Source organism: Lacerta agilis, chromosome 13 (genome assembly GCF_009819535.1).
Source record: "Lacerta agilis isolate rLacAgi1 chromosome 13, rLacAgi1.pri, whole genome shotgun sequence".
Lineage (NCBI taxonomy): Eukaryota > Metazoa > Chordata > Lepidosauria > Squamata > Lacertidae > Lacerta > Lacerta agilis.
This window is the reverse complement of record NC_046324.1, coordinates 41,573,154-41,598,044: the sequence shown is the minus strand read 5'-3', so window position 1 is coordinate 41,598,044 and position 24,891 is coordinate 41,573,154. Positions and strand designations below refer to the sequence as shown.

At 43.3% G+C, this 24,891-nt stretch overlaps 1 protein-coding gene across 1 annotated transcript in view; it reads left to right on the top strand.

Annotated features, from left to right (window-relative positions):
* NPTX2 (neuronal pentraxin 2) overlaps nt 1-23,855 on the top strand; it is a 28,056-nt gene extending 4,201 nt beyond the window's left edge. The window contains exons 2-5 of the mRNA XM_033167624.1: nt 745-961; nt 14,081-14,325; nt 18,841-19,020; nt 22,665-23,855. Of these exons, the coding sequence (XP_033023515.1) occupies nt 745-961; nt 14,081-14,325; nt 18,841-19,020; nt 22,665-22,892 (870 nt within the window). The 3' untranslated portion in view covers nt 22,893-23,855. The remainder of the gene's footprint in view (nt 1-744; nt 962-14,080; nt 14,326-18,840; nt 19,021-22,664) is intronic.
* Nucleotides 23,856-24,891: the final 1,036 nt, after the last annotated feature.

Genomic DNA, 24,891 nt, shown 5'->3' with positions numbered 1-24,891 from the left:
GCAGGGTATCCTTCATTTTCGAAGACCCTCCATTTCTAATTTCCTAAAAAAAGAGAGGCTAAAACTTTATTTATTCCAGGAACCCTCTACAGTTGCCAGAATGAGATCTGTAAGGTCTAGCTGTTGGGGATGCTAGTGTGGACTGCTTTAATTCATTGTTTCGCAGTGCCTGTTTTATTTATGACATAGTTCATCTCCCCACACCCCCCCCCTGCTAGTTGTTTTTTTTTTAAAGGAGATGTGTTTTTCAAATGTGAACTATTGCTGCATTATAAATTGGAATTTAAAATAAGGCTGTGTTCCTAATCATGCTTATTTGAATATTAACAGTGTTGTATCCAATGCTATTCCTACTCATAGTAGACTCCTTGAAATTAATGGGAATGACTCCCTTGGGATACTGTTAATCAGCCATAGTATGAAGAAGGGGGAATTGAATCCCGCTGCTCTCTTCCTTCCTGCCCCGAGAGGCTGATCTGTGGAAATCCAGCTTTTTAAAGAGAGGGTGGTTTATTGGGTTCTGCATATACATCCCCAAAGGAGAAATGTACACACGTCTCCCATTTGCACACATGGTTCATAGAGATATGAACTAGAGAAGCTCAATTTTTGCTGCATATGGTTTGACTTCTAGCTGCCCTGGGGCTTCTGAGAAGATAATATATTATTAGTGCCTGCTTAAGTTTAATAAATGAGAATTGTGGCGTTTTGTTTTGTTTCCCCCTTGTCCCCTCTCCTTTATAGCATCAGCTCCGAGCGAACGTGTCCTACACAGCCCTGCCTCTCGATCTCCGAGAGATGCTTCAGAGGAGGCTGGGAGATTTAGAGCGCCAGCTTTTAAGCAAAGTGGCAGACCTGGAGAACGAGAAATCCCTGCTTCATAATGAGACTTCCACCCATCGGCAAAGGACAGAGGCGGCCTTGAACGCACTTCTTGAAAGGGTTTCTGAACTAGAAAGAGGTAATAATGACGCCTAATTTACATCCTCCTTTGTATATTCCGGCGTGGATTTATTTGTGTTTGACTTGTTGACTCAGCGGGAGCTCAGATGTCCTGCACCACTCCAGTCCTATGTATTGATTTAGGGTACAGTGATGCCTGGAGAAACTTGCATTGCTGGTAGTGGATGGGGACAGCCGTTTCTGCATTGGTCTGAATCTAAGCTGAATAAATAAATAACAAAATAAGGGCATCCTGAGTGCAGACTTATACTCACATTTGGGCAATGGATGAGCAGTACCTCCACTGTTGGAGGCAACATGTCTCTGAATACTGGCTTCTGGAAACCACAGCAGGAGAGACTGTTGTCGTGCTTGGGATCTGCTTATGGGCTTCCCAGTGAGGCATCTAGTTGGCTACTGTTAGAACCAGGGCTGGATTTAGGTTTGATGAGGCCCTAAGCTACTGAAGGTAATGGGGCCCTTTATATGTCCAGCTGTCCTTTGTCAACAACAAATGGTCGCTATTTTTTTGTGTTGAATATATGCTGTGTGGTAATTTATGGACCCAACAGGTATCTCAAGCCATTTGCACATGTTGTCGCGCAACCGGTCCATGCAGAATGTAGGCACCCTATATATAGAAATGAGCAAACCAGTGATATTTGAGGGAGCAGGCTAGCAGGCGGGGTCCATTACTTACATCATAGGAGCCTACACAACACAAAACACTGTTGCTGTATGTAGGTTTTTTTAAATCTTATATTTTAGAAATGTACATGCAGTTTCCCCCCCTTTTATTTTTTGGGGGGGCCCCCAAGAGAGTGGGCCCCTAAGCTATAGCTTGTTTGTTGTTGTTCAGTCGTTCAGTCATGTCCGACTCTTCGTGACCCCATAGACCAGAGCACGCCAGCTTGTTTAGCTTATACGTAAATCCGGCACTGGTTAGAACAGGATGCTGGGCTAGTTGGCCAATGGCCTGATCAGACAGGGCCCTTCTTATATTCCTATGTTTATGTAGCACCCCCTGTTGTTCAGTGCAGAATCTGCAATGCAGGATGCAGCTGATGTATTCCTGACCGATGGTTGCACAGCCCCTCCTTAAACACACCCATTGAAGGAGATGCCCACCACCTCTTGCTGTCAAAAAGCTCTGGCTGTTAGGAAGCATCTCCTGATGTTCAGCTAAGAACTGCTTCCTTCCCTGCAATTGACAACTACCACTTGGTTCTAGTCCTGCTCTCTGGAGCAACAGATATGAAGTCTGTTCCATCTTTGCATGGCGGTCCTGTAGCTATTTGGAGGCTACTGTCATGTCTCCATCACTACATGGAACCCATTCTCATGATCTCAAAGGGATGGTGTCGCGCAAGGAAGAAGGGGCTTCAATCCTGCACGATCCATTTCTGGCAATGGAATTCCTGCGGCCCCCTAGCACACTTTTCATTTGCAAAGCAAGAAGAGGCCTTGTGGATCAGGCTAGCAGTCCATCTAGTCCAGTGTTTCCTCAAACTTGGATCCCCAGCTGTTGTTGGACTACAACTCCCACCATCCCTGACCACTGGTCCTGCTAGCTAGGGATTATGGGAGTTGTAGTCCAACAACAGCTGGGGACCTAAGTTTGAGAAACGCCGGGTCTAATGGTGGTGGCTGGTGCTGCTGATTGGGACTTCTAGGGCGGATGGCAAGGAGACCAATAGCAGGCACATCCAGAGCCAATGACAGGCAGAGCCACCCACTGACTGGTTGTATGCAAGAAGGCAGGTGGTGGCTGGCTAAGGTCAGGCTTAGGTAGACAGGGCATTGTCCCATTCACCGTAGTGGACCAGCTTCCACTGTTTAAGAGTCTGTTTCCCATAGTGGCCAACCAGATACCTCCAAGGAAACCCAAAATCAGGGCATGAGGACAATAGCTCTCTGCCATTTTGGCTCCCCAGCAGGTGGTATTCAGTGGTTTACAGTCTCTGAACCTGGAGAATGCATACAGCTACCATGACTAATAGCCCCTGATAGACCTCTCCTCCATGAATTTGTCTAATCCCCTTTCAGAGCTATCTCAGCGGGTGGCCACCACCACCACCTTGTGGCAATGAGTTCCATAAGCTATAGCACAAGTCTGTCCATGTAATGCACAGAAGCAAATCCCATTGGATTCAGCATTGCTTATTGTTTGCAGGATTGCAGTCTGACTTTAAGTGTTGTGTGAAGGAGTACTGCATTTTGTTTGTCCTGAACCTCCTATCAGTTAGTTTAATTGGTAGACAGAGGAAGAGAGAGGTACTTACCCTACCTGTAAAGATGTCTTCTTTGCCTTTGAGCAAGCTGTGAAATGAGACAAACTTCCCTTTTCTTTTTTGCTTTTAATTAATTGCTGAATGTCACTTCTGTTCACTCCACAGACCTTGGGGCAAGCATGTCCTGTCTCAAATGCGCAACCTTTACTGTGGATTACTCCTGGAGCCACTGGGGGACACTCTTAATCCTAATCATTTAATCAGATCCTTAGATTTAATTACTGGGAAACAGCACGCTTGGCTAGAGTTTGTGTATTTAAATTTCAAGCACACATGGCAAGGGAGGAATAACACGAAACTGTCTGCATAATCATTTTTCCTTTCCCCCCTGTTTTTACAGAGCAAGGGTGTGTGAATTGTTTAAATATAGATTCTCTTTAAATGATATTTATAGTATTAAGCAAGTCTGGATCAAGACTTGTTCAGGCAAATTAATGATTGTACCTCCGAATTGTGCCAACAGATGCATTTTGTGAAGGTTAAGCCCCAGCCTTTGCAGGAGCCAGGTTGCATGCTATTACTCTTATGGGAAAAGGGTGCAAATGTTCCTTAAAATAAATCTCCAGACCACATAAGCACCTCTGGTTTCTCTTTTTTATTGTTCGTTGTTGTTGTTGAACAAAAGCAGGGGAATCTTCATTTTGGATCGCTTAGTTTTTGTTTGTTTTTGCCATAATGCGCTAGTTACAGGGATGTTTCTGATATAGGAAATCTAGTGATAGGAAGAGAGAAGGCTGCTGTGCTCCTGTTCTGCTTTGCAACCTTCCCAAATGCAATTCAATGCCTCCCTAAAGGCCATTTTCTCGGTCCCACCACCTTCGCAGGCATGTTTCGCGAGGACATGAGACAGGGCCTTCTTGGTGGCTGCTCCCAGATTGTGGAACTCCCTTCCACAAGAGGCTAGGCTGGCCCCCTCTGTGCTTCCCTTTCACTGGTAGACAAAATATTTGTTTGTTCAGACAGGTCTTTGGCCACTAACTGACTCTTTTGGCAGAGTATTCCATGGCTGGATGTTCTACTTTGGGTGTGGGTGGGTGGGTGTTTTTCAATGTTTTTAAGGGTTTGCAGTGCTCTTTTTTTTAATACAGTGGTACCTTGGTTTACGATCATAATCCGTTCCGGAGGTTCGTTCATAAACCAAAACAGGTCGTAACCGAAGGCGCGCTTTCGCCAATGGGGCCTAAAAAAAAATTGTTTGTAATCCTAAAAAACTGGGTCGTAATCCAAAAAAAATTCGCAAACCGGGACGCACATTTGTGGGTTTTAATTGGTCATAATCCAAAATGGTCGTAAACTAGGCTGTTCGCAAACCAAGGTACTACTGTATGGTTAGTTACTAGTTTTTTTAAAGAAATACTGACACTCGTTGTGTGTTTTAATACACTGATTGTATTTGTTTTAACTCATGCTATGTCCTCCCACTGGAAGAAATGTAAATCAGACAAATAAATTTGGTTGGCCGTGGAGGGAATAGAATGCTGGAATAGATGGGGCTTTTATGAGACTCAGCTCAGCTCCTCTTATGGTCTTGGGGAATGGGAGACATCTTCTCAGAATGAAATCCCAAACACACACTGTTGCAAATGAGTGTCTGTGGAATGAAAACAGACTCAACGCCTGAGACTGAAATTAGATGTGGTGGCGACGGACTAATGTGGTTCAGCCTGGCTGTTTCACATTTGGTCCCAAGGTATGCTCTGATGACCTGTCAGTCCCACAACCTTGCTGAAGCTAAGCAGGTCTGGTCTGATGGGTGATCACTTGGGAACCAAATGTGTTGTGTTGGCTTGGATTCCAATACATTGTGTTTCTTTGTGTGTGCAAGGTTCCATTGTAAGAGCAAATGGGACAATATCTAAGGTAGACCAGGGATTTGTATTGTGTCCCCAGGTTGTATAAAGCAAGTGAGGGGAAACTTTTGCCCTTTTGCCCCCATATGAACCAGCTGAGACTCTGCAGCCTTCAGCAGAGTCCCTTTTCCATGTGCCCCCTGAGGGAGGTACAGAGGGTGGCCACACAAAAAATTGGATTTTTAAGTGGTGCTCTGTCCCATTTCTGGAATGCTTTCATCAGGAAGATGCACCTGACACCATCCTTGTCCATCTTTAGGCACCAAGACTTATTTTGCTTAGGCCTTTGGAAAAAAAATGGCAACAATGTATCACAGCCCGCTTTTTTTTTTCCTTTGTTGGTGTTTCAGTGACTGTTTACCAGTGGAGACATTCTGACTTTTTTGTAACCAGATACAAGTTACTTTGTGGACTTTGGTGGTAACACTGCAAGTTAGGAACTGTGACTGACTTGGGCTACACGAAAATGGGCCCTTCTTGGCTTTAAGGAACTTATATTTTGGAAAATTAAAACCCTTTGCCTAAAAGTTGGATTTTCGGGACTGGTGTGGGCTCCTGGCTCAGCAGCCTCTTTGTTCTCAGGACTGAGCTGCTGGCCACCTGGTGTTTACTTTTGGGACTGTTGGCCTTCTGCTGTGAATGTCTGAGATTGTTACTACAGAAACTGGAGTGACCTTGAGATTACAGTTACAGAGCCCACAAGGAATGGAACTTAGATCAAAAGGAACTGGCTCTGAAAAAAGAAAAGGCTCTGTTTCCCTAACTCTACAGGAACAAATGGAGAAATTAGTTGTTAGTGTTGCAGAAATTGCAGCAGGATTGAAAAGCGTGACTGACGGGTTGAAGCAAACACAAGATCAAGTTTCATCAGGAAATACAGCAGTGAATTCAGCAATAGAAAAATTACAAGCTGATATAAAAGCTGACATTAAAAATTCTACGCAGACCCTAGAAAAATCTATCGGACAAATTGAGGAGAACGTAAGGAAGAACAGAGAAGAGATTAATAGGATTGGGCAAGAGGTGACCACCTTGAAAAAGGACTCAGAGGAAATTAAAGTGGTCAAGGAAAAAATAAAAAAGGTGGAGGAAAAATTGGACAATCTAGATTTGGAACAGATAGAGAATATTGGATCACGACAGAGGTCTGTGGAAGAGTCCCTCGCGTTTCTGCAACTACATCAAAGAGAGGGCAACATCCGCCTAAGAAATCTTCCAGAACTGGAAGGGGAAGACCTAAAAGACTACATAGTGAAGTTATTCTCAGGATTTTGGGAGATAGAAGAAATCAACGTCTCAGCACGCATAGTGAAGGCCTTCAGATTTGGTCCAAGAGGCTCCAGAGGAAAGAAAAGCAGCAAAACAGTCAGTGACTGTTTGATTGTGCTACACGACCGACACGACAGAGACTACTTTCTGGACTTGCATTATAGAAACAACCTGGTGGTTGAGCAGAATAAAGTAATTTTTTATAAGGATATCCCCAGATTTTTCCTTGACAAAAGAGTTCCCTACAACGATTTGGCAACTGAGCTTAGAAAAAGGAAAATCCCCTTCAGTTGGGAATTTCCAGAAGGCCTGGCATTTACGTTTGAAGGAAAAAAGATAAGAATAAGGTCCCTGGCGGAGAAGCAGAAGTTTTTGGACAAGCACCTGGAACAATTTAAAGGCACACCACTCGACCCAGCACAATTCTACAGGTTTCCAGAGGTATTTCCACCACCGCCGGGACCACCACCAAGCCTACCCAGCCCAGGCAAGGATCCAGAGGAAGACAAGAAAGGAGAAGCAACTGGAGGAGAAGACTAGAGAAAGGAAAATGGCGCTCAAGCTAATGACATGGAATGTCCGGGGATTGAATCAGAGACCAAAGAGACGCAGAGTGTTTTACAGCATAGAAAAGAAGAATTTGGATATAATATGCTTACAGGAAACCCACATAGCCCGACGTCACAGAAGATTATTACAGAACAAAAAATTAGGCCAAGAGTTTATATCATCGGATAAGGCCAAGAAGAGAGGAGTAGTGATATACGCAAAGGAGAAATATAGCCCAAGACAGCTTTTTAAAGATGAAGAAGGGAGATACATCGCAATTGAAATTAACATACAAGGCGAAAAATTCTTGATTCTGGGACTTTATGCACCAAATGATGGAAAGTCAATTTTTTATAAGAAAATACATGATTTGCTGTTGGACTATTTGGATTATAAATTAGTTTGCCTCGGAGATTTTAATGGTGCAGTTTCCACATTAATGGACAGATCTCAAAGAACTAAATTAACGAACGATGGGAAACTCCCAAAGACTTTTTTTGAAATGGTGGATAATCTGAATTTGGTGGACTCTTGGAGATTAAAAAATCCCACAGATACAGAGGCAACATACTTCAGCGAACCTCAGCAGTCATGGTCGAGGATAGATTATATTTGGATTTCGAATGAATTGGCTCCAAAAATACAAAAGGCAGAAATTGGCCCTAAAACTCTTTCAGACCATAATCCTGTACAGTTAAATTTAAAAATGATTTCCAAGGACTCTTTTAGATGGAGAATGGATGACGCTTTGATGAGAGACACCAAGCTAGTGGAAAGAGCGGTGAAAAAGATGAAAGAATATTTTCAGATAAATTGGAGCTCCGAAGTGGAGAAAAGAATTGCTTGGGATGCAAGTAAAGCTGTAATGAGAGGATTTCTCATTAGTGAAAAAGCAAAAAAGAAGAGACAACAAAATGCAGAGATGGAGAGATTGTTGAAATCAATCAAAGAAAAGGAAAAAGAATTAAGAGGACATCCCAGATGTGTCAAAATCCAAAAAGAAATTAAATACTTGCAATCCCAATATGCTAATATAATGAATCAGGACATTGAATGGAAAGTGAAAATGATGAAGCAAAGAACATTTGAATCGGCTAATAAATGTGGAAAATTACTAGCTTGGCAATTGAAGAAAAGACAAAAGGCAAATGTCATCAATACCTTGGTAGTAAATGGAAAAAACGTGGAGAAACCTGAGGAAATCAGATGGTGTTTTCAAAGATTTTACAAGCAACTGTACAAGGAGGAGAAGATAGATGAAGCAGAAATTGACCGATTTCTGGAAAAGAATGGATTGCAAAAGGTCCCAGAGGAAAAACTAGTTACTCTCAACCACCCAATAACGACACAGGAGATAGAAGATGCAATAAATAACATGCAATTGGGGAAGGCTCCAGGACCGGACGGTCTAACAGCAAAATATTATAAGACATTGAAAGACTGGCTATCGCAGCCACTAAGAGAAGTATGCAACAAGATACTAGAAGGAGATAGGGCACCAGAGACGTGGAAGGAAGCCTTTATCACACTGATTCCAAAACCAGATACTGATAAGACTCAAATGAAAAACTATCGCCCAATATCCCTTTTGAATGTGGATTACAAAATTTTTGCAAATATATTGGCTACAAGGCTGAAAAGAGTGTTGAAAGACTATATACATAGAGACCAAGCAGGTTTCTTGCCAGGAAGACAAATTAGTAATAACACGAGAATTATTGTGGACATTTTAGAAAAACTGGAGAGAAACATAAATACAGATGCGGCACTATTGTTTGTTGATGCAGAGAAAGCATTTGATAAAGTCTCTTGGACATTTATGAAAAAGAATTTGGAAAGGATGGGAGTTGGTCAAAAATTTTTGAATGGCATTAATGCCATCTATACAGAGCAAAGAGCTAAAGTAATAGTAAACAGTGTGATATCGGAGGAGTTTGAAGTTGAAAAGGGAACAAGACAAGGGTGCCCTATCTCCCCTTTACTTTTCATTACGGTCCTGGAAGTCCTCCTAAATATGATACGAAAGGACAAACAGATAAAAGGAATTCGTGTGGGAGAGAAGGAATACAAACTACGCGCCTTCGCAGACGATTTGATGTTATCCCTGCAAGAACCGGAAAGCAGTGTCCCCAGAGCTTTGGGAATAATCGAACAATTTGGACTTGTAGCTGGTTTCAAGTTAAATAAGCAGAAAACCAAAGTTTTAGGAAAAAATATGAGTGCAGAACAAATTCAAAGAATACAGGAAGGCACTGGCCTCAATTTTGTCAAAACAGTAAAATATCTAGGTATCAATCTCACAACCAAGAATTTGAACCTGTATAAGGACAATTACGAAAAACTGTGGATGGAAATAAAGAAAGACATGGAAATATGGACAAGATTGAAACTGTCGTTAATGGGAAGAATTGCCGTGATAAAAATGAATGTCCTACCAAGGATGCTGTTTTTATTCCAAGCCATACCAATTTTGGACAAACTGGACTGTGTTAAGAAATGGCAAAAGGACTTATCAAAGTTCATATGGCAGGGCAAAAAGCCAAGAATTAAGTTTAAGATCCTAACAGACTCTAAAGAGAGAGGAGGCTTTGCCCTGCCGGACTTAAGACTTTACTTCGAAGCAGCGGCCTTTTGCTGGTTAAAGGACTGGTTTAAACTAGAGAATGTTGATGTATTGGACTTGGAAGGGTATGATAATATGTTCGGTTGGCATGCATACCTTTGGTATGACAAGGCTAAGATCCACAGAACTTTTAAGTCTCATATAGTTAGAAAATCCTTATACCAGGTTTGGTCTAGATATAAAGACTTGTTAGAGAGAAAGACCCCTAGATGGATCTCTCCAGTGGAGGCCAAGGCCTACAAGAGACCGAACATGTCTGCAAATTGGTTAAGATATATGGACATATTGCAGCAGGAAGGGGACTCTTTTAAGCTAAAAAGCTACGATCAAGTGAAAAGTCAGGTCCCCGACTGGCTGCATTATCATCAGGTATATGAAACATTCAAAATGGACAAAAAAGTTGGTTTTCAAGTAGAAAAATCAAAACTGGAAACAGAACTGATAGAATCGAACTTTAAAAACCTTTCCAAAATGTATAATCTTTTGCTAGAGTGGCATACGAAAGATGAATTGGTTAAATCGTCAATGATAAATTGGGCGAAAGATATAGGACACAATATTATGATGGATGACTGGGAGGGATTGTGGCAAAAAGGTATTAAATTTACTGCTTGCCATAGTTTAAGAGAAAACATAATGAAAATGGTTTATAGATGGTATTTGACACCAGTTAAGATAGCTAGGATGAATACCAAAATGTCAGATGTATGTTGGAAATGTAAACATGCGAAAGGTACCTTTTTTCATATGTGGTGGCTGTGCCCAGCGGTAAATGCTTTCTGGGATAAGATTTATAATGAACTCAAGAAGGTAATGAAGGTTACCTTTTGTAAGAAACCAGAGGCATTTCTCCTGAGCATAACCAATGAAGAGATACCCAGTCAGGATAGAGTGTTTTTTATGTATGCCACAACAGCAGCTAGAATCTTATTGGCAAGAACATGGAAAGGCGAAGAGATACCAACGGTGGAAGAATGGCAGATGAAGATGATGGAATATATGGAACTCGCAGAGCTGACCGCCAGAATCCGGGACCAGAGGGAGGAGAAGGTGTCAAGGGATTGGAAGAAATTTAAGGATTATTTAGTCAAAACAGTAAAATTGAATATCTGAGCAGAATTAAATAGAATAGCGGCTTTAGTAGATATATGTTAGATAAAATTGTTGGTAAGATATTTTTGTGTGAAAAACTTAATTGTTAGGAATGGTGTTAAGATTTGGTGTTAAAGTTAAGATATGATTAAGCAAAGTAAAGTGTATTAAAAATTGAGTTAATGTGAATAGAACAAGATACAAAGCTACCTTGAAGATATATATGATTTTGAAGACAGTGGAGGGAATGGGGGAAGTCCCTCAAAACAGAGAAGATAGTAACAAGAAAAGTAAGAGGATAAATGTTAGTTTAAAGGTTTGTATATGTTTCTTTTTATTGTGATTGTCTGATTATGTTTTTGTATTGTGTTTATGTATTGTATTTTGTATTTTTATATTGTGAATGTTGTTGTTTATGTTATGTTTTTCCTTTGTCTTAATAGAAAATAATAAAATCTTATAAAAAAAAAAAAATATTTTGCTTAGGCCTTTGGTAATTAAGTTGCATCCTGTGGTCATTTTTTAGTGGACTTGTCCTTATTAAAATGTTACTGGATGAGCGTTTTGTGTATTTTGTAGTGCTCATTGTTTTAATTTTTTTCTGGTTTTAAAACATTTTTAGGTGCTGTGTTTTGTCAAATAGCTTTTAGATTTTTTCGTTTGTATGAACAACTGATAAATGCAATAAATGATAATTATATAGTGCATAAAATTGCAGTGGTTGATATTTACATTACATTATATTTAAATACTCCACCTTAGCTCCCCAAAGCTTAAGTCATTATTCATGGTTTTTTCCCACTTGCCCCATTTATCCTCACAACAGTCTTGTGAGGTAGGCTAGCCTGGAAGATGGTGGCTGGACCATTGGTCATGGTAGCTGGGGCTGATGGGAACTGGAGTCCAGCCACATCTGGAGTTCTGCAGACTCTCTATCTCTGTACACAGGAGGTCCTCCTGTGTAACTACAGCTCCCATCATCTGTGACCATTGGCCATGGTGTCGGGGACTCATGGGAACTGGAGTCCAGCACCATCTGGAGAGTCATGGATTTCCCATGCCTTCTTAAACCTCTAAATCACACTGACCCTTTATATGAGGGCAGGGCCAGCATTAAACAAACAGCTCGGTTGCTGCTGCATCCAGCTTGAACCTGAGTAAACATGTATGGAATCAGGCTGAAAGATGGACACGGTGATAAAAAATTAACAGAACCTTTCATCCAAGGTGAAAGGCAGCATGCAATGATAATTTTCATCTTCTCCCCAGGGACACGTGCTGTTCACAGCTGGGTTTTAACCTCTTAACAGGGTGGCGATGCATTCATAGAAAGAGCTTCCAGAGGCAAGCAGGCTGCTGCAGAACTTGCAACCAAATACAGTTAAAGGGAAAATGAGTCTGAGAAAGCTGCAGGTTAACTGCTGCAAAGCAAATCCCCAGGTCTTTAAAAGCAGTCAAAAGCTATTTTTAAAAAGCTGACCTGCTAGATTTCTTTAAAAGCAAACCATTTGGGACTGGTAGTGTCGAGATCTGCCGGAAATTGCCACGTGCAGTCTTGATGTAAGTTACCTATATCCTCAGTGTAAAAAAAACACATTTACGGCGAAGTCTGCTCCATAGAAATCAAAGGCTTTGTGTTCTGTTTCATTGCAAATGAATGTGCTTACCAATTTTTTTCATATATATATATATATATATATATATATATATATATATATATATATATATATATATATATATATATATGTGTGTGTGTGTGTGTGTGTGTGTGTGTGTATGTGTGTGTGCGTGCATATATATGTGCATATATATATATGTGTGTGTGTGTGTGTATGTATATATATGCCACACAGAGGAAGGAAGGAATAAAACTCATAGTGATTTTTTTAATTAAAAAGAAGGCAGCCATTCACCGGTAAGCACAGAATCAGAACGTCTAATCAAATGAAGATACCGTTGCTCAGTGGCAGAACACATACTCTGCAGAGGGTCTTGGGTTCAATCCTCAGCATTTCTAATTAAAAGGAGCAAGCTGCCTGAGACCATAGGGGACACTGCCAGTCAGAGTATGTAATACCCAGTTAGATGGATAAAATTGTCAGAATTGGTACAAGGCAGCTTCCTATATTTCTAATCCTGACCCAAACAGCCTACAGTCTGCAATGTTTGCTTCAGAGACTCAGGCAAGGGATATCTTTTCAGCACCTGTGGCATGACACCCAATAATCCCCACATACCCCAGAGGAGATTGCAGTAAATGCTGCTGTCCACCAGAAGCTGCTCTCTGGGTGAGACTGAGCCATTGTGTTAGCTTCCTGGCAGTTGGGTTGCTGTTGCTTACCCAGGAGGGATGGAGGCAAGGCAGCGGAGAGGTTGCTACAGTGCAGGTACACTTGCAGTGCAGGTACTGGATTGGCTCTGCTGTTGTGTTTGCACTGCACCAACCTCCCCGCCGACTCACCCACCCCTCTTCTGGTAAGCAACAGCGACCCACCTGCTGAGGAGCTAGCATGGTGCCGCTGCCCCACTCAACAAGGCTGTTCTGTGATGCCTGCTATCTATTTTCAGATAGACATGTGGAACTCACAACAAAATATTACACTTTACAGTATTGGTCACCCAGCCATGCTCTTTTTTCAAGGTTACTCCATTCCATTCCTACTCCTGCCCGATCTCCCAGTCAGTTAGCATTCCATGCCTACTGAGCATGCTCAGTCCTCATTGGGCTTCCATAGAGCTTTCCTTTCCCTAAATATTTGTTATACTTTTGTTGTATGGGTTGGCTTCCCCACCTACAAATTTGTTGTACTTCTGCAAATCTTGGGGTTCTCCCAAGCCTGCTGATACCTCCCTCTTGTGTGTGGGTGATGCTGTTTTGGCTTCAAAAGCAACACAGCCGTCACAGCTTGATAGGTTCAGGACAGCTTCTTAACCAAATTGGAATAAGTGGGTTTTCAGAGTCCTTTTAAAATCCAGCACTTGTTGTTGTTGTTGTTGTTGTTGTTGTTAATCCTGTTATTAATTTATATAAATCTTATTGCCAGAAAAGGCTTCTTAAACAGTGTTCAAGTATAAAAAGCAATTCCACAAGCATTAAAGTATAAACATCCACAATAAAAACACACAATAAAATGATCCCATTCAAACTTTCAAATACAGGGGTCACCACTGAAAAGGCACTTTCTCCTGTCACATATATCATGAAGATCCATGAAATAGATATATTTTATGTTTTAATTTTAGACACTTAATATTTCTGGGGGAAAACTTTCTGTGCAGAGATGAAGAAAGCACGCTTCTTAGTTTGCTTTCAGAGCTCTTGTGTTACTTTTATGCAAATGTGATTGATTGATTGATTGATTGATAAACCAGGTAAAACCTGTACAATGAATCAACTTCTTTATATGATTGACTTCCCTGCAATTTACATGGGTAACCTCGTGTCCTTTGGGATATGGCTATAGGTACCAGCGCCTTCAAGTCACCGGATGAATTTAAAGTCTCCCTCCCTCTCCGCACCAACTACTTGTATGGGAAGATCAAGAAGACGTTGCCTGAGCTGTATGCCTTCACTGTGTGCTTGTGGCTGAAGTCGAGTGCCTCTCCGGGAATAGGAACACCCTTCTCCTACGCTGTCCCTGGGCAAGCTAATGAAGTGGTGCTGATCGAGTGGGGGAACAACCCCATTGAGCTGCTCATTAATGACAAGGTGAGGAAAGAGTTACCTTCCAGTGAGCCAGTGTGGTGTAGTGGTTGAGAGTGGTGGACTTGTAATCTGGTGAACTGGGTTCAATTCCCCACTCCTCCACATGCAGCTGCTGGGTGACCTTGGGCTAGTCACACTTCTGTGAAGTCTTTCAGCCTCACACACCTCACAGAGTGTTTGTTGTGGGGGAGGAAGGGAAAAGGAGATTGTTAGCTGCTTTGAGACTCCTTAGGGTAGTGATAAAGCAGTTTATCAAATCCAAACTCCTCTTCTTCTTCCTCCTTTTGAGAATCCCATTTCTTTCCATCAGCCAAGGCAGGGAGAATAAAGAACTCCTGCTGTGCAATAGTGAAATGTTAAAGGATTAAGCTCTGCTGCACCATAAGATGTAGAAGAGTTTAAACCTGCCCTGGTAAAATAGTAGGGCAATTCTTCATTCAGTCTGGAGGGTCAATGCATTTGAGCCCCATTCTTGTTAAAACCATAAACAAGCATATGGAGTGTCTTGGCCCCAGGCCCCTGGGATGGCAATCCTGTGCACGCCCACTCCCTAGCAAGTCCCATTGAACTGAATGGGACTCGGTTCCAAGTAGAGATGAGCCAACCGCTTTCTCGTTTTTTACCCAATCTTAAGTTCTCCACACCTTTACATCAGTTTGCATAAAATAAAAATAAAAATCCTCATGGAAATTCATTAGCATTTTAGTGCAAATATCTTCTGATAGGAACATTATTTGTACGCAATTTTGCCTAATGCACACATTTATGCAAAGCAAATTCTGCTAATATAGCACATTTTTGCACATTATTTTCACCAGTGTAGTTTGGTACCCATTACTTGTCTGCAGAACTGCACTACAAAGAAAGGTGAATTTTGAAATATGGCTTTGTTTCATTCTGCATATTGTTTTGTAAAGTGAAGATTTGGGAGGCCACATGACATTTACTTGCTTGTAAAGGGAAGGATGAGGCTCCCAGACTTGCATTGCTGCAAGTACGCCCAGTTGATTGATCAGGTTGTAAAGCTGCAGTTCTTGAATTACTTTGCCGGTAGAAGCTCCTTTCACCAGAGTGCGGCTCGTTGGCTTGGCCGCTTTAAAATTAGGCTGTAAGTCACGTAACAATTAATCAGGTTTGCAACTGACCTATTACAAATGTGGTCATAATAAGGCTCTGTCAGAGGAGAAATGTGTTTGTGTGTGTCTGGGTTGGGGAGGAGAAAGTGCCTGTTGTTCTGTGCAGATGCATTGTCGTAGTCTCATAAACATCGAATCCCTGGGAGCATTGTAAGAGGTTGCTAAGAGACATATGCATCATTCAGAATTTGCCACAGTTTATAATATATGCACACAGGGCTTCATCAGCATCCAGGTACAAAAATCAATTCTACTAGGCAATTCTAAATGTACCGTATTTTTCGCTCCATAGGGCGCACCGGACCATAGGGCGCACCTCATTTTTAGAGGAGGAAACAAGAGAAAAAAAAATATTTTTCTGGTTTTCCTCCTCTAAAAGCCCTGTTTTTTTGAGGATCAGCTAAAAGTTTTGCAGCTTTTTTGCAAAGGGAAAAGCCCTGTTTTTTTGAGGATCAGCTAAAAGTTTTGCAGGTTGTTTTGCAAATTAGGAAAAGCAAAGAAGAAAAGCCCCATTTTTATGGGGTTCAACTCACATTTCTGCAGCTTCTAAAGGAAAGGGAGCCTTTTCTACAGTTTCCAAACATATAATCTAATCAGCCAGTCACATGTCACGGGGAAACAAACAACCTTCCTCTGCAGCACATTCAACAAAGGAGGGCGGGGCTGAAATGCATCCTGGGACTCTTATCTCTCTCCCGATCTCTTGCTGATCAGCTGCTGAGCGGGGTCCTTTCAACAACCCCTTTTCTCTTTGTAAAATAAAAAGCACGGTCCTCTGTTGGCCCTTGGGCAATTCAGCTCCAGGGACCACCATTCGCTCCATAAGACGCACAGATATTCCCCCTTACTTTTTAGGAGGAAAAAAGTGTGTCTTATGGAGCGAAAAATACGATATTTAAGCCCGTTCAGAGGATATTGCTGTTACCACTGGGGAGCTACAATGATTCCAGATAGAAAGAATTGTAGAATTGTTGGAAAGGACCCCAAGCGTCATCTAGTCCACCCCTTGCAGGACAGGAATCTCAACTAAAGCATCCCTGACAGATAGCCATCCAACCTCTGCTTAAAAACCTCCAAGGAAGGAGAATCCACAACCTCCCAGGAGAGTCTGTTCCTCTATCAAACAGCTCTTACTGCCAGAAAGTTCTTCCTGATGTTTGGTTGGAATCTCCAACTAAATATTTATGGAACCGAGGACGAGTTTTTGTGACAGACTGTATGTCAGGCCTTTTCACTTTCCAACACAAAATAACTGAGAAGATTTTTTTCTTCGTCAGACCAACGGCTCATCTAATCTAGCATCCTGTTCCCACTGCGGCCAGTAGATGCCTGTGGGAAACCTACAAGCAGGATTGACCGCAACAGCACTCCCATCCACTCATGATCCCCAGCATTCAGTGGCATAGGAACCTGCATTACACCGCGTCAGGCCATTGGCCTATCTAGCTCAGTATTGCCTACACAGACTGGCAGCAGCTATCCAGGGTTTCAGGTGGGGCATTTTCTCCAGCCCTAGGCAGAGATGCCATTGGGGATTGAACCAGGGACCTTCTGCAGATGCTCTGCCACTGAGCTGTGGCTTTTCTGCTTCTGATACTGATACTGCAAGTTAGCGCATAGCCTTCATGACTAGTAGCTATGACAGACTTCTCTGAATGTGGCTAATTCCCCTTTAAAGCTTTCCTAGTTGGTGACCCTTGGCTGCAGCTTTTGGTGGAGAATTCCATAGTTGGGCTATGCGCTAAGCACTTTATTTTCCCTGCCCTGAATCTTCCCACACTTACCTCTGGTTGTGCAGTGTAAAACTGGTTGGAGGTGTCATGGAATTCTACTCAGTATTGATCCGGAGCCAGACTCCAATGTATAGTTAGCAGAGTAAAAACTTAAAAACAGGTTGCAGGATCCAGCAGAGCTTTACTGCTACTGAAGGCAAAGGAGCATAATGGTCACAAATCCCATACGTTCGGGACTGGCACTGTCCATAAGAAATCCAGTTGCAGCAGCCTTAACTTAAACTTAACAATAAGTCTAAACCTTAACAGAACACCACACCAGAAGGAAAGGAGATAGAAAGAGAAAGTGAAACCCAGGCTCCTTCTGGCCTCACTTTTATAGTCAGCATGACCTTGACAGAAAGAGATAAGACAACCATTTTAAACCAGCTGTACTCGGCTTCTCTGAAGGAATAACGCAAACATCATGAACCTTCTGCTTGTTTCTTTCACACAGAGAAACTTGCAGAACCCTCTTGAATTAATTAGAACAGGAAAGATCTGTACCCGTCGGATCAATACTTTCTGCACTAAGAAATGCAAACTGACAGGAGGATTGTTGGGGAGGGTGCACCTCCTTCCGCCCGCCCCCATTGAGAACTCTGCAGTGTGTTAGTGAGTGTCCAATCTTCACAACTCTTTTCCTTTAGGATTTGGGTTCCCTGAGGACTAGGCTCTTGCCGCTCAGCAAAGAGGTCCAATGGATGCTGTTACACTTTGGGATGAGCAGGGCAGAAGGCAGGGAAGCCAGCGACAGTTTTGTCCCCACCTTCCTCCCTGCTGAATTCTACAGTTCAGCGTGATCCTGCTGCTTAACATCTGTCTCTCCTGGCTGACTGGACACATGTAGGAATTGCCAAGCTTCGCCATAAAATACGAACCAAGATTCCAGTATAATCGGCAGCAAAATCCTGTTGGCTGTAAAATGGGAAAGTCCAGAGATTGCAAGCCATGTTTCTGCCCTAGCCAACCTTACCATCTGTTCTTTGTAGAGTGCTTCAGCCACTGACAGAGACTGGCTCAGAATCAGTGTGGTCTGTGCCAATGGCGGCTGGTGCCCATTGGGACTCCCAGGGAGGAAGGCGAAGAGGCCAATGGTGGGTAGAGTCAGTGACCAGCAGAACCAGTTCATTCTAGTTTTGTCCCCATCCTCCTCCTCGCTTCTACAAGGGGCAGCACTGAGAGTAAAGAGGAGGGAGCTGGCAGGCAGGGCCTCCACTTGGATTGGGTGCAGGTGAGAAGAAGAAGAAGAGTTTGGATTTGATATCCCGCTTTATCACTACCCGAGGGAGTCTCAAAGCGGCTAACATTCTCCTTTCCCTTCCTCCCCCACAACAAACTCTCTGTGAGGTGAGTGGGGCTGAGAGACTTCAGATAAGTGTGACTAGCGCAAGGTCACCCAGCAGCTGCATGTGGAAGAGTGGAGGCGCGAACCCGGTTCCCCAGATTACGAGTGAGAAGGCAGGCAAGCAAGGGTTGGCTGAAGACATTCTGAGTTTTGGTGATGCAACATGCCACTCACCCACACAGACCAGCCTTCGCTGGACAGGCCTGCACCCTTTGGGCGTAACACTCCAGGCACCCACAATAACCTTTATTGTCTTCAACAGGTCGCCCAGCTCCCGCTCTTCATTAGCGATGGAAAATGGCACCACATCTGTGTGACATGGACCACGAGGGACGGAATGTGGGAAGCTTTCCAGGATGGGGAGAAGCTTGAGACAGGGGACAATTTAGCCCCTTGGCACCCCATTAAGCCAGGAGGGGTTCTGATCCTTGGTCAGGAGCAGGTGAGTTGTTCGAGGAGCTTACTTCCCACCCTTTCCTCCTCCCAAGAAACTAAAACAACAACAACAACAGGAAATTGTCATCTCCATTCCTCTCCCAGAGCTTTAGTTCACAGAGTAGTAGTAGTAGTAGTAGTAATTAATTATTTATACCCCGCCCATCTGACTGGGTTTCCCCAGCCACTCTGGGCGGCTTCCAACAAGAGATTATAAATACATTAAAACATCAGTCATTAAAAACTTCCCTAAACAGGGCTGCCTTCAGATGTCTTCTAAACGTCAGATAATTGTTTATTTCTTTGACATCTGATGGGAGGACGTTCCACAGGGCAGGCATATTTCAACGATCAATCACTTTTCAAAAGGGTATCTGAGAGTTTTAGCTCTGTGAGGGGAATAGAAGGCCTCATAACAATTCTCATCGCCCTTAAGAAACTACAGCTCCCAGTATCCTTTGGGAGAAGCCATGACTGTTTAAAGTGGTATCATGTGGTTTGAATGTGGCCTGAGAGGTACCTGCAAAGTCTCTCCAGATATCCTTTTTATTGTGCATTCATGGAGTTGTATCCAATATTAGTCTTGCTCAGTGTAGACTAATTGAAACCAATGGGAAGAAGAAGATGAAGATGAAGAAGAAGAGTTTGGATTTGATATCCCGCCTTTCACTACCTGAAGGAGTCTCAAAGTGGCTAACATTCTCCTTTCCCTTCCTCCCCCACAACAAACACTCTGTGAGGTGAGTGGGGCTGAGAGACTTCAGAGAAGTGTGACTAGCCCAAGGTCACCCAGCAGCTGCATGTGGAGGAGTGCAGACACGAACCCGGTTCCCCAGATTACGAGTCTGCCGCTCTTAACCACTACACCAAACTGGCTCTCATGGGCATGGCTAATTTAGACCTATTGGTTTTCAGTGGGTTTACTCTGAGCAAAGTATCATTGGGTGCAACCCATGATGGTGTAAGGGTGGTTATACACGATCCCACTTTAAATACTGTTTGGGGCAGACACAATGCTTCATCATCAATCAGTGTGTGCCTTGCAACTTCCTGTTGGAATCTAGTAACTTTTTATACCACAAATGGCTCAGTGTGTGTTTTGGTTCTGCTTTTGTTGCTCTGTAGTGCAAGAGTGCCCTTCTCTGTGGCAATAATGCTGAAGCATTGCACGATAACAAATATAGCAGAATGATGTGACCAGTATAAATCGTAGAACTGTAGAGCTGGAAGGGACCCTGAGGATCATCTAGTCCAACCCCCTGCAATGCAGGAATATGCAGCTGTCCCATATGGGGATCGAACCCTGCAACCTTGGCATTATCAGCACCACGCTCTAACCAACTGAGCTATCCAGGCAGTAATGCACTGTTATTGCTTCAATGACATGTTGCAGAAGAATGCACCTGTCTTTCAAAAGAAACAAAAACCAGTAGTTCAACTAAGTGCTATGCACAAAATGTGTTTCAAAATACAGCTTCTGCCCACAATTTTGCAAATCAACTATGGGAGAGACCAATATAGAAGGGGAAAGAAACATCCCCAAAGGGTGTGATTTTCAGCTGCAGAATGGCAGGGGGGAAGGTGGGGAAGGGAGGGAGGAAGAACACATAGGGAGCTGCCCCATACAGTGGTGCCTCGCAAGACGAAATTAATTTGTTCCACGAGTGCTGTCGTATAGCGAAAATTTCGTCTTGCGAAGCATGGTCAGAGGAAGCGTGGCTTTACGGGGGGGAAACAAAAAAAAACCGTAAAAAGTTTTCGTTTTGCGAGTCACGGCCATAGGGAAATTCGTCTTGCGAGTCACCCTTTCGTTAGTGAATGCCTTTCGTCTAGCGAGGCATTCGTCTAGCGAGGCATTCGTCTAGTGAGGTACCACTGTACTGTGTCTGATCATTGGCCCATCTAGCTCAGTATTGTCTACACTGACGGGCAGCAGCTCTCCACATTCCCAGCCTGACCTAGAGATGTCAGTGATTGAAACAGGGACTTCCTGCATGCAAAGGCAGATGCCATACCATTGATCTGTGGCCCTTGAGACTCTCCTTCCTCTTTCCCTAGTATCTTGCTTCCCACACTTGTCTGGCAAATGTTTTTGGGAATCTCATAACCAGTGCCCAACAGCAGTAGCCCTTTCTGACGTTGCTGCCCAGCAACTGCAACTCAGTTGCATGCTGCCTCCGAACATGAAGGAACATGATCCATCTTGTTATTTCTGGCCTGCTTTTTTAAGCCCATACCCTGGGGCAGGTTACAACAAATCAATAAAACGCCACATTAAAATTTGAAATTCAAAAGCATCTCTTGAGCTTTAAAATAGCTGCAGTAGAGAAAAGTTGTTAAAACGCTGCACCATAGTTCTTTCAGCTAGGTGTTTGGGGCCTGCCTAAAGGCCAATGAGGAGGGACCAAACCTGGGGGTGGTGTTCTAGGAATGCAGGGCCACCACAGGAAAGGCCCTCTTCTTCTTCATCTTCTACAGGGAACATCTGTAGCTCATGGGTAGAGCATCTGCATTGTATGCAGAAAGTTGCCGGTTCAAATCCCTCGTGTCACCAGGAAGAGACCCCTGTCTGAAATCCCAGGGAGCAGCTGCCAGTCAGTGTAGACAATAAAGGCTCAGTATAAGGCAGCTTCCCATTTTGTGTGTGGTTATTATCCTCCACCATCTCTTCCCCTCCTCCTGCTAATGTATTATAACATAAAAAACCTAACACATCGCTGACATATTGTTGGCCATACCGTATTTCTTTATTACGTGTGTCTTTTACCTTTCCACCAGGAAAGTGTCATGGTTACAAAGCAATATTTTACCCAGCGTGGGGCTTGATCCCACGACTCTGATGTTAAGAGTCTCATGCTCTACTGACTGAGCTACCGAGGGCCTCACATATGAGTACATCAGTCTCAGTATGTTGCGAATGGCAACACCACACATGCTGCACACAAGTAAAAGATTCATGGTTGTAACTGAACACAGTGAATAAATCATCCTTCACATTCCTGCGCTCACCATCCCTTGCAAGGGTACTGATTCCATTGTGCTAATGAAGCTCATTGCATCACTATGGGACTCCCCATTCAACTCAATAGAGGGGCACGTCTACATGGGGAAATCTGCATCCTCAGGAACAATTTGTTTATTGGGGTGCAGTCTCCCCAAAGCTGTGTTGCATTCTTGCATTGCAGGGTCTTGGATTAGATGACCCTTGGGGTCCCTTCCAACTCTACAATTCTATGATTCTGTGTGTGACCTAAGGATCAACTGGAGGAGATACTAGAAATAGGAAACCAGAGTTGGAGTCCAACAATACATGGAAGTTCACAGGTCCCCCCACTCTTGGTATGTAGGACTTGTATGCAGATGGCCCTAGATTCAATTCCTAGCATCTCCAGGTAAGTCTGAGAAAGGCTCCTGCAGTTCTTCCACCACCGTTAAATAGTCAATACTGATCTAGATGCACTGGTGGCTTGACATGACACTGAACAGCTTGCTAATTGAGAAAACCAGGTCCCCAGCTTTCTGCCTATGCAGAAGTAAACTGCACTGGTTTCTTTTTCACCTCATTTCTGCAAACATAAAGATACTGATTTGGCCATCTCTTTTAAGGACGGTCTTGAACTAATCCAAGCTTTGGTTTTCATTCACTTTAAGGACACTGTTGGAGGAAGGTTTGATGCAACTCAAGCTTTCGTTGGGGAGATGAGCCAGTTCAATATATGGGACAGAGTCTTGAAGCCTGAAGACATCATGAATATTGCTAACTGCTCCACCAACATGCCGGGCAACATCATCCCCTGGGTTGACAACAACGTGGATGTGTTTGGAGGTGCAGCGAAATGGCCCGTAGAGACGTGCGAAGAGCGTTTGCTCGATTTATAGCCATGACCATAACCCATTGAAGTGCCCCATTTTTCTTAAGACAATCTCTCGTGAGGTCTGACGCTCTGATGCCCCTATCCACTTCCTTTAATTAATGTTAATTTTAATTACCCCTTAGTAAACTCACTGCCAGGGTACCAATGAGAGGCACAGTTCTCCACAAGTGCTTGCATCAGTCTCACTTAAATAAACGGAAGGTGGTATACAAGACAAGGGTTCCCAAACTGGTCTGCAGACCACCAGTGGTCCATGAACTTCATTCAGGTGGTCCATGACATGTCTGCAATAATACCATTAAAAATCACACAGCATCTAGCTCAGTGCACTGCAATTGCTAGAGCAGGCAGAAAAACCCTTAAGTGGTTCACCAGGACCCTCAGCAATTTTCAGATAGTCCATGGCGGGGGGAGTTTGGGAAGCATCTGTACACTATTATGCCCTCAACCTGTCCATCTTTGATTCTGCTCAGCGGAGCTCCTGCAGAAGAGGTTCGTGGCCAATTCTGTCTGTTACTTGCATGGGTTCCTGGCACGGATTTCCAAAACCATCAAGCTCTCAGACTTGTGCCATGGATCCACATCCAAAGCTTACCTCTATCCCTCTGGCAGAAACCCCATGTCCCGTGAAAATACTTTGTCCCTGCTTAGTGACAGAATGCGTCCCCTCCTTAACAGCACATGGTGTCAATAAAGCACAAACGTCGTAGGGGTTAAGTGTAAAGACTTACATGCAATTTGGTCTTCGCAATAGATTCATGCTGTTTCCCACTGAAACTGTAATGCCCACCCCTGTGTTTACAGCCAAATGGAGGAGTTGGGAACACTTGTGGGGCTGAAGTGAAGGATGGGAAAGGGGAGGTTCCTTAAAGCAGGGGTGAATTACTTCCTGTGGCCCTCTGGGTTTCTCTAAATGGCCCTATGGAAATAGCAAAAGGCCCTGTCTTTCCTTTTCCATGCCCACTTCAGGCTGAGTTCCAAATTTCTGGAGGATCCCGTCATGTGAGAATGAAACTTGTGTCATGGAGGAAAAGGCTATCGATGGCTACTAGCCACAATGGTTGTATTGTCCACCCACTGTCATAGATGCAGGATGCCTCCGAATGTCGGTCGTTGGGGACCCCAAGTGGGGAGAGAGAGGTTGCACTCAGTTCCCATTTTGAGGCTTCTTGTAATCTGGTTTGCCACCATGGGAAGAGGGTGCTGGACTAGATGGGCCAGTGGTCTGATCCAGCAGGCTCTGCTTATGCTAATAGAAATCCAGCTTATCGGGGTTATGGGTTTTTGTTGATCTTCCTTTCGCTTTAGATTTCCACATGCAAATTGTTGTGTTTTTTTTAAACCACTAGCAGTATTCAAACATATGGCATATGCAGCCTGCAGTCTGAAATGGTCTGTTTCTGCACTTCTGAATCATGTCAAGGAAGGGGTAAAATTAAATGTGTCTATTGCCCTGGTTCAATGGGACTGGGACTGGAACTTTGATGCAGACATAAGCTGCCCTGTCGACAGGTTTCCCTGTTCTTTTCCAGTGGAAGAAACAGACCTGTGAGCTCATCCTACCTTTACACCAGGTGTCCTCCTTTGCGACTTGGGATGGAGGAAGAAATTTGATTCCATTTGCACTTAAAGGGGAACCAAGCTAATGCACACTTTCAGAAACAATCTACAAATTGAAACACAGCCGTCCTTTGAAATCCATTCTTCTCTGAATTTTGCAGTGCAATTCTCCACCCAAGTAATGTGTACAAAAATGCATCTGCTAGGGTAAAGTATGTATTAAAATATTCATATCACTGAAAACAACATTTGAAATGCATTATATGAGGGGGAATTGCTTTGCAGAAACATGTCTGTTGCACATAGTTGCATACAAGCATGTTTATTGAAAGGAATATGGTGGATTTTCATGAGTTTTTTAAAAAATGCAAAGTGCTGTGAAAAATGTAGATAACTTACTTTAAGATTGTAAGTGAGAGACTTTGAGAGAACCAGAATTCTGC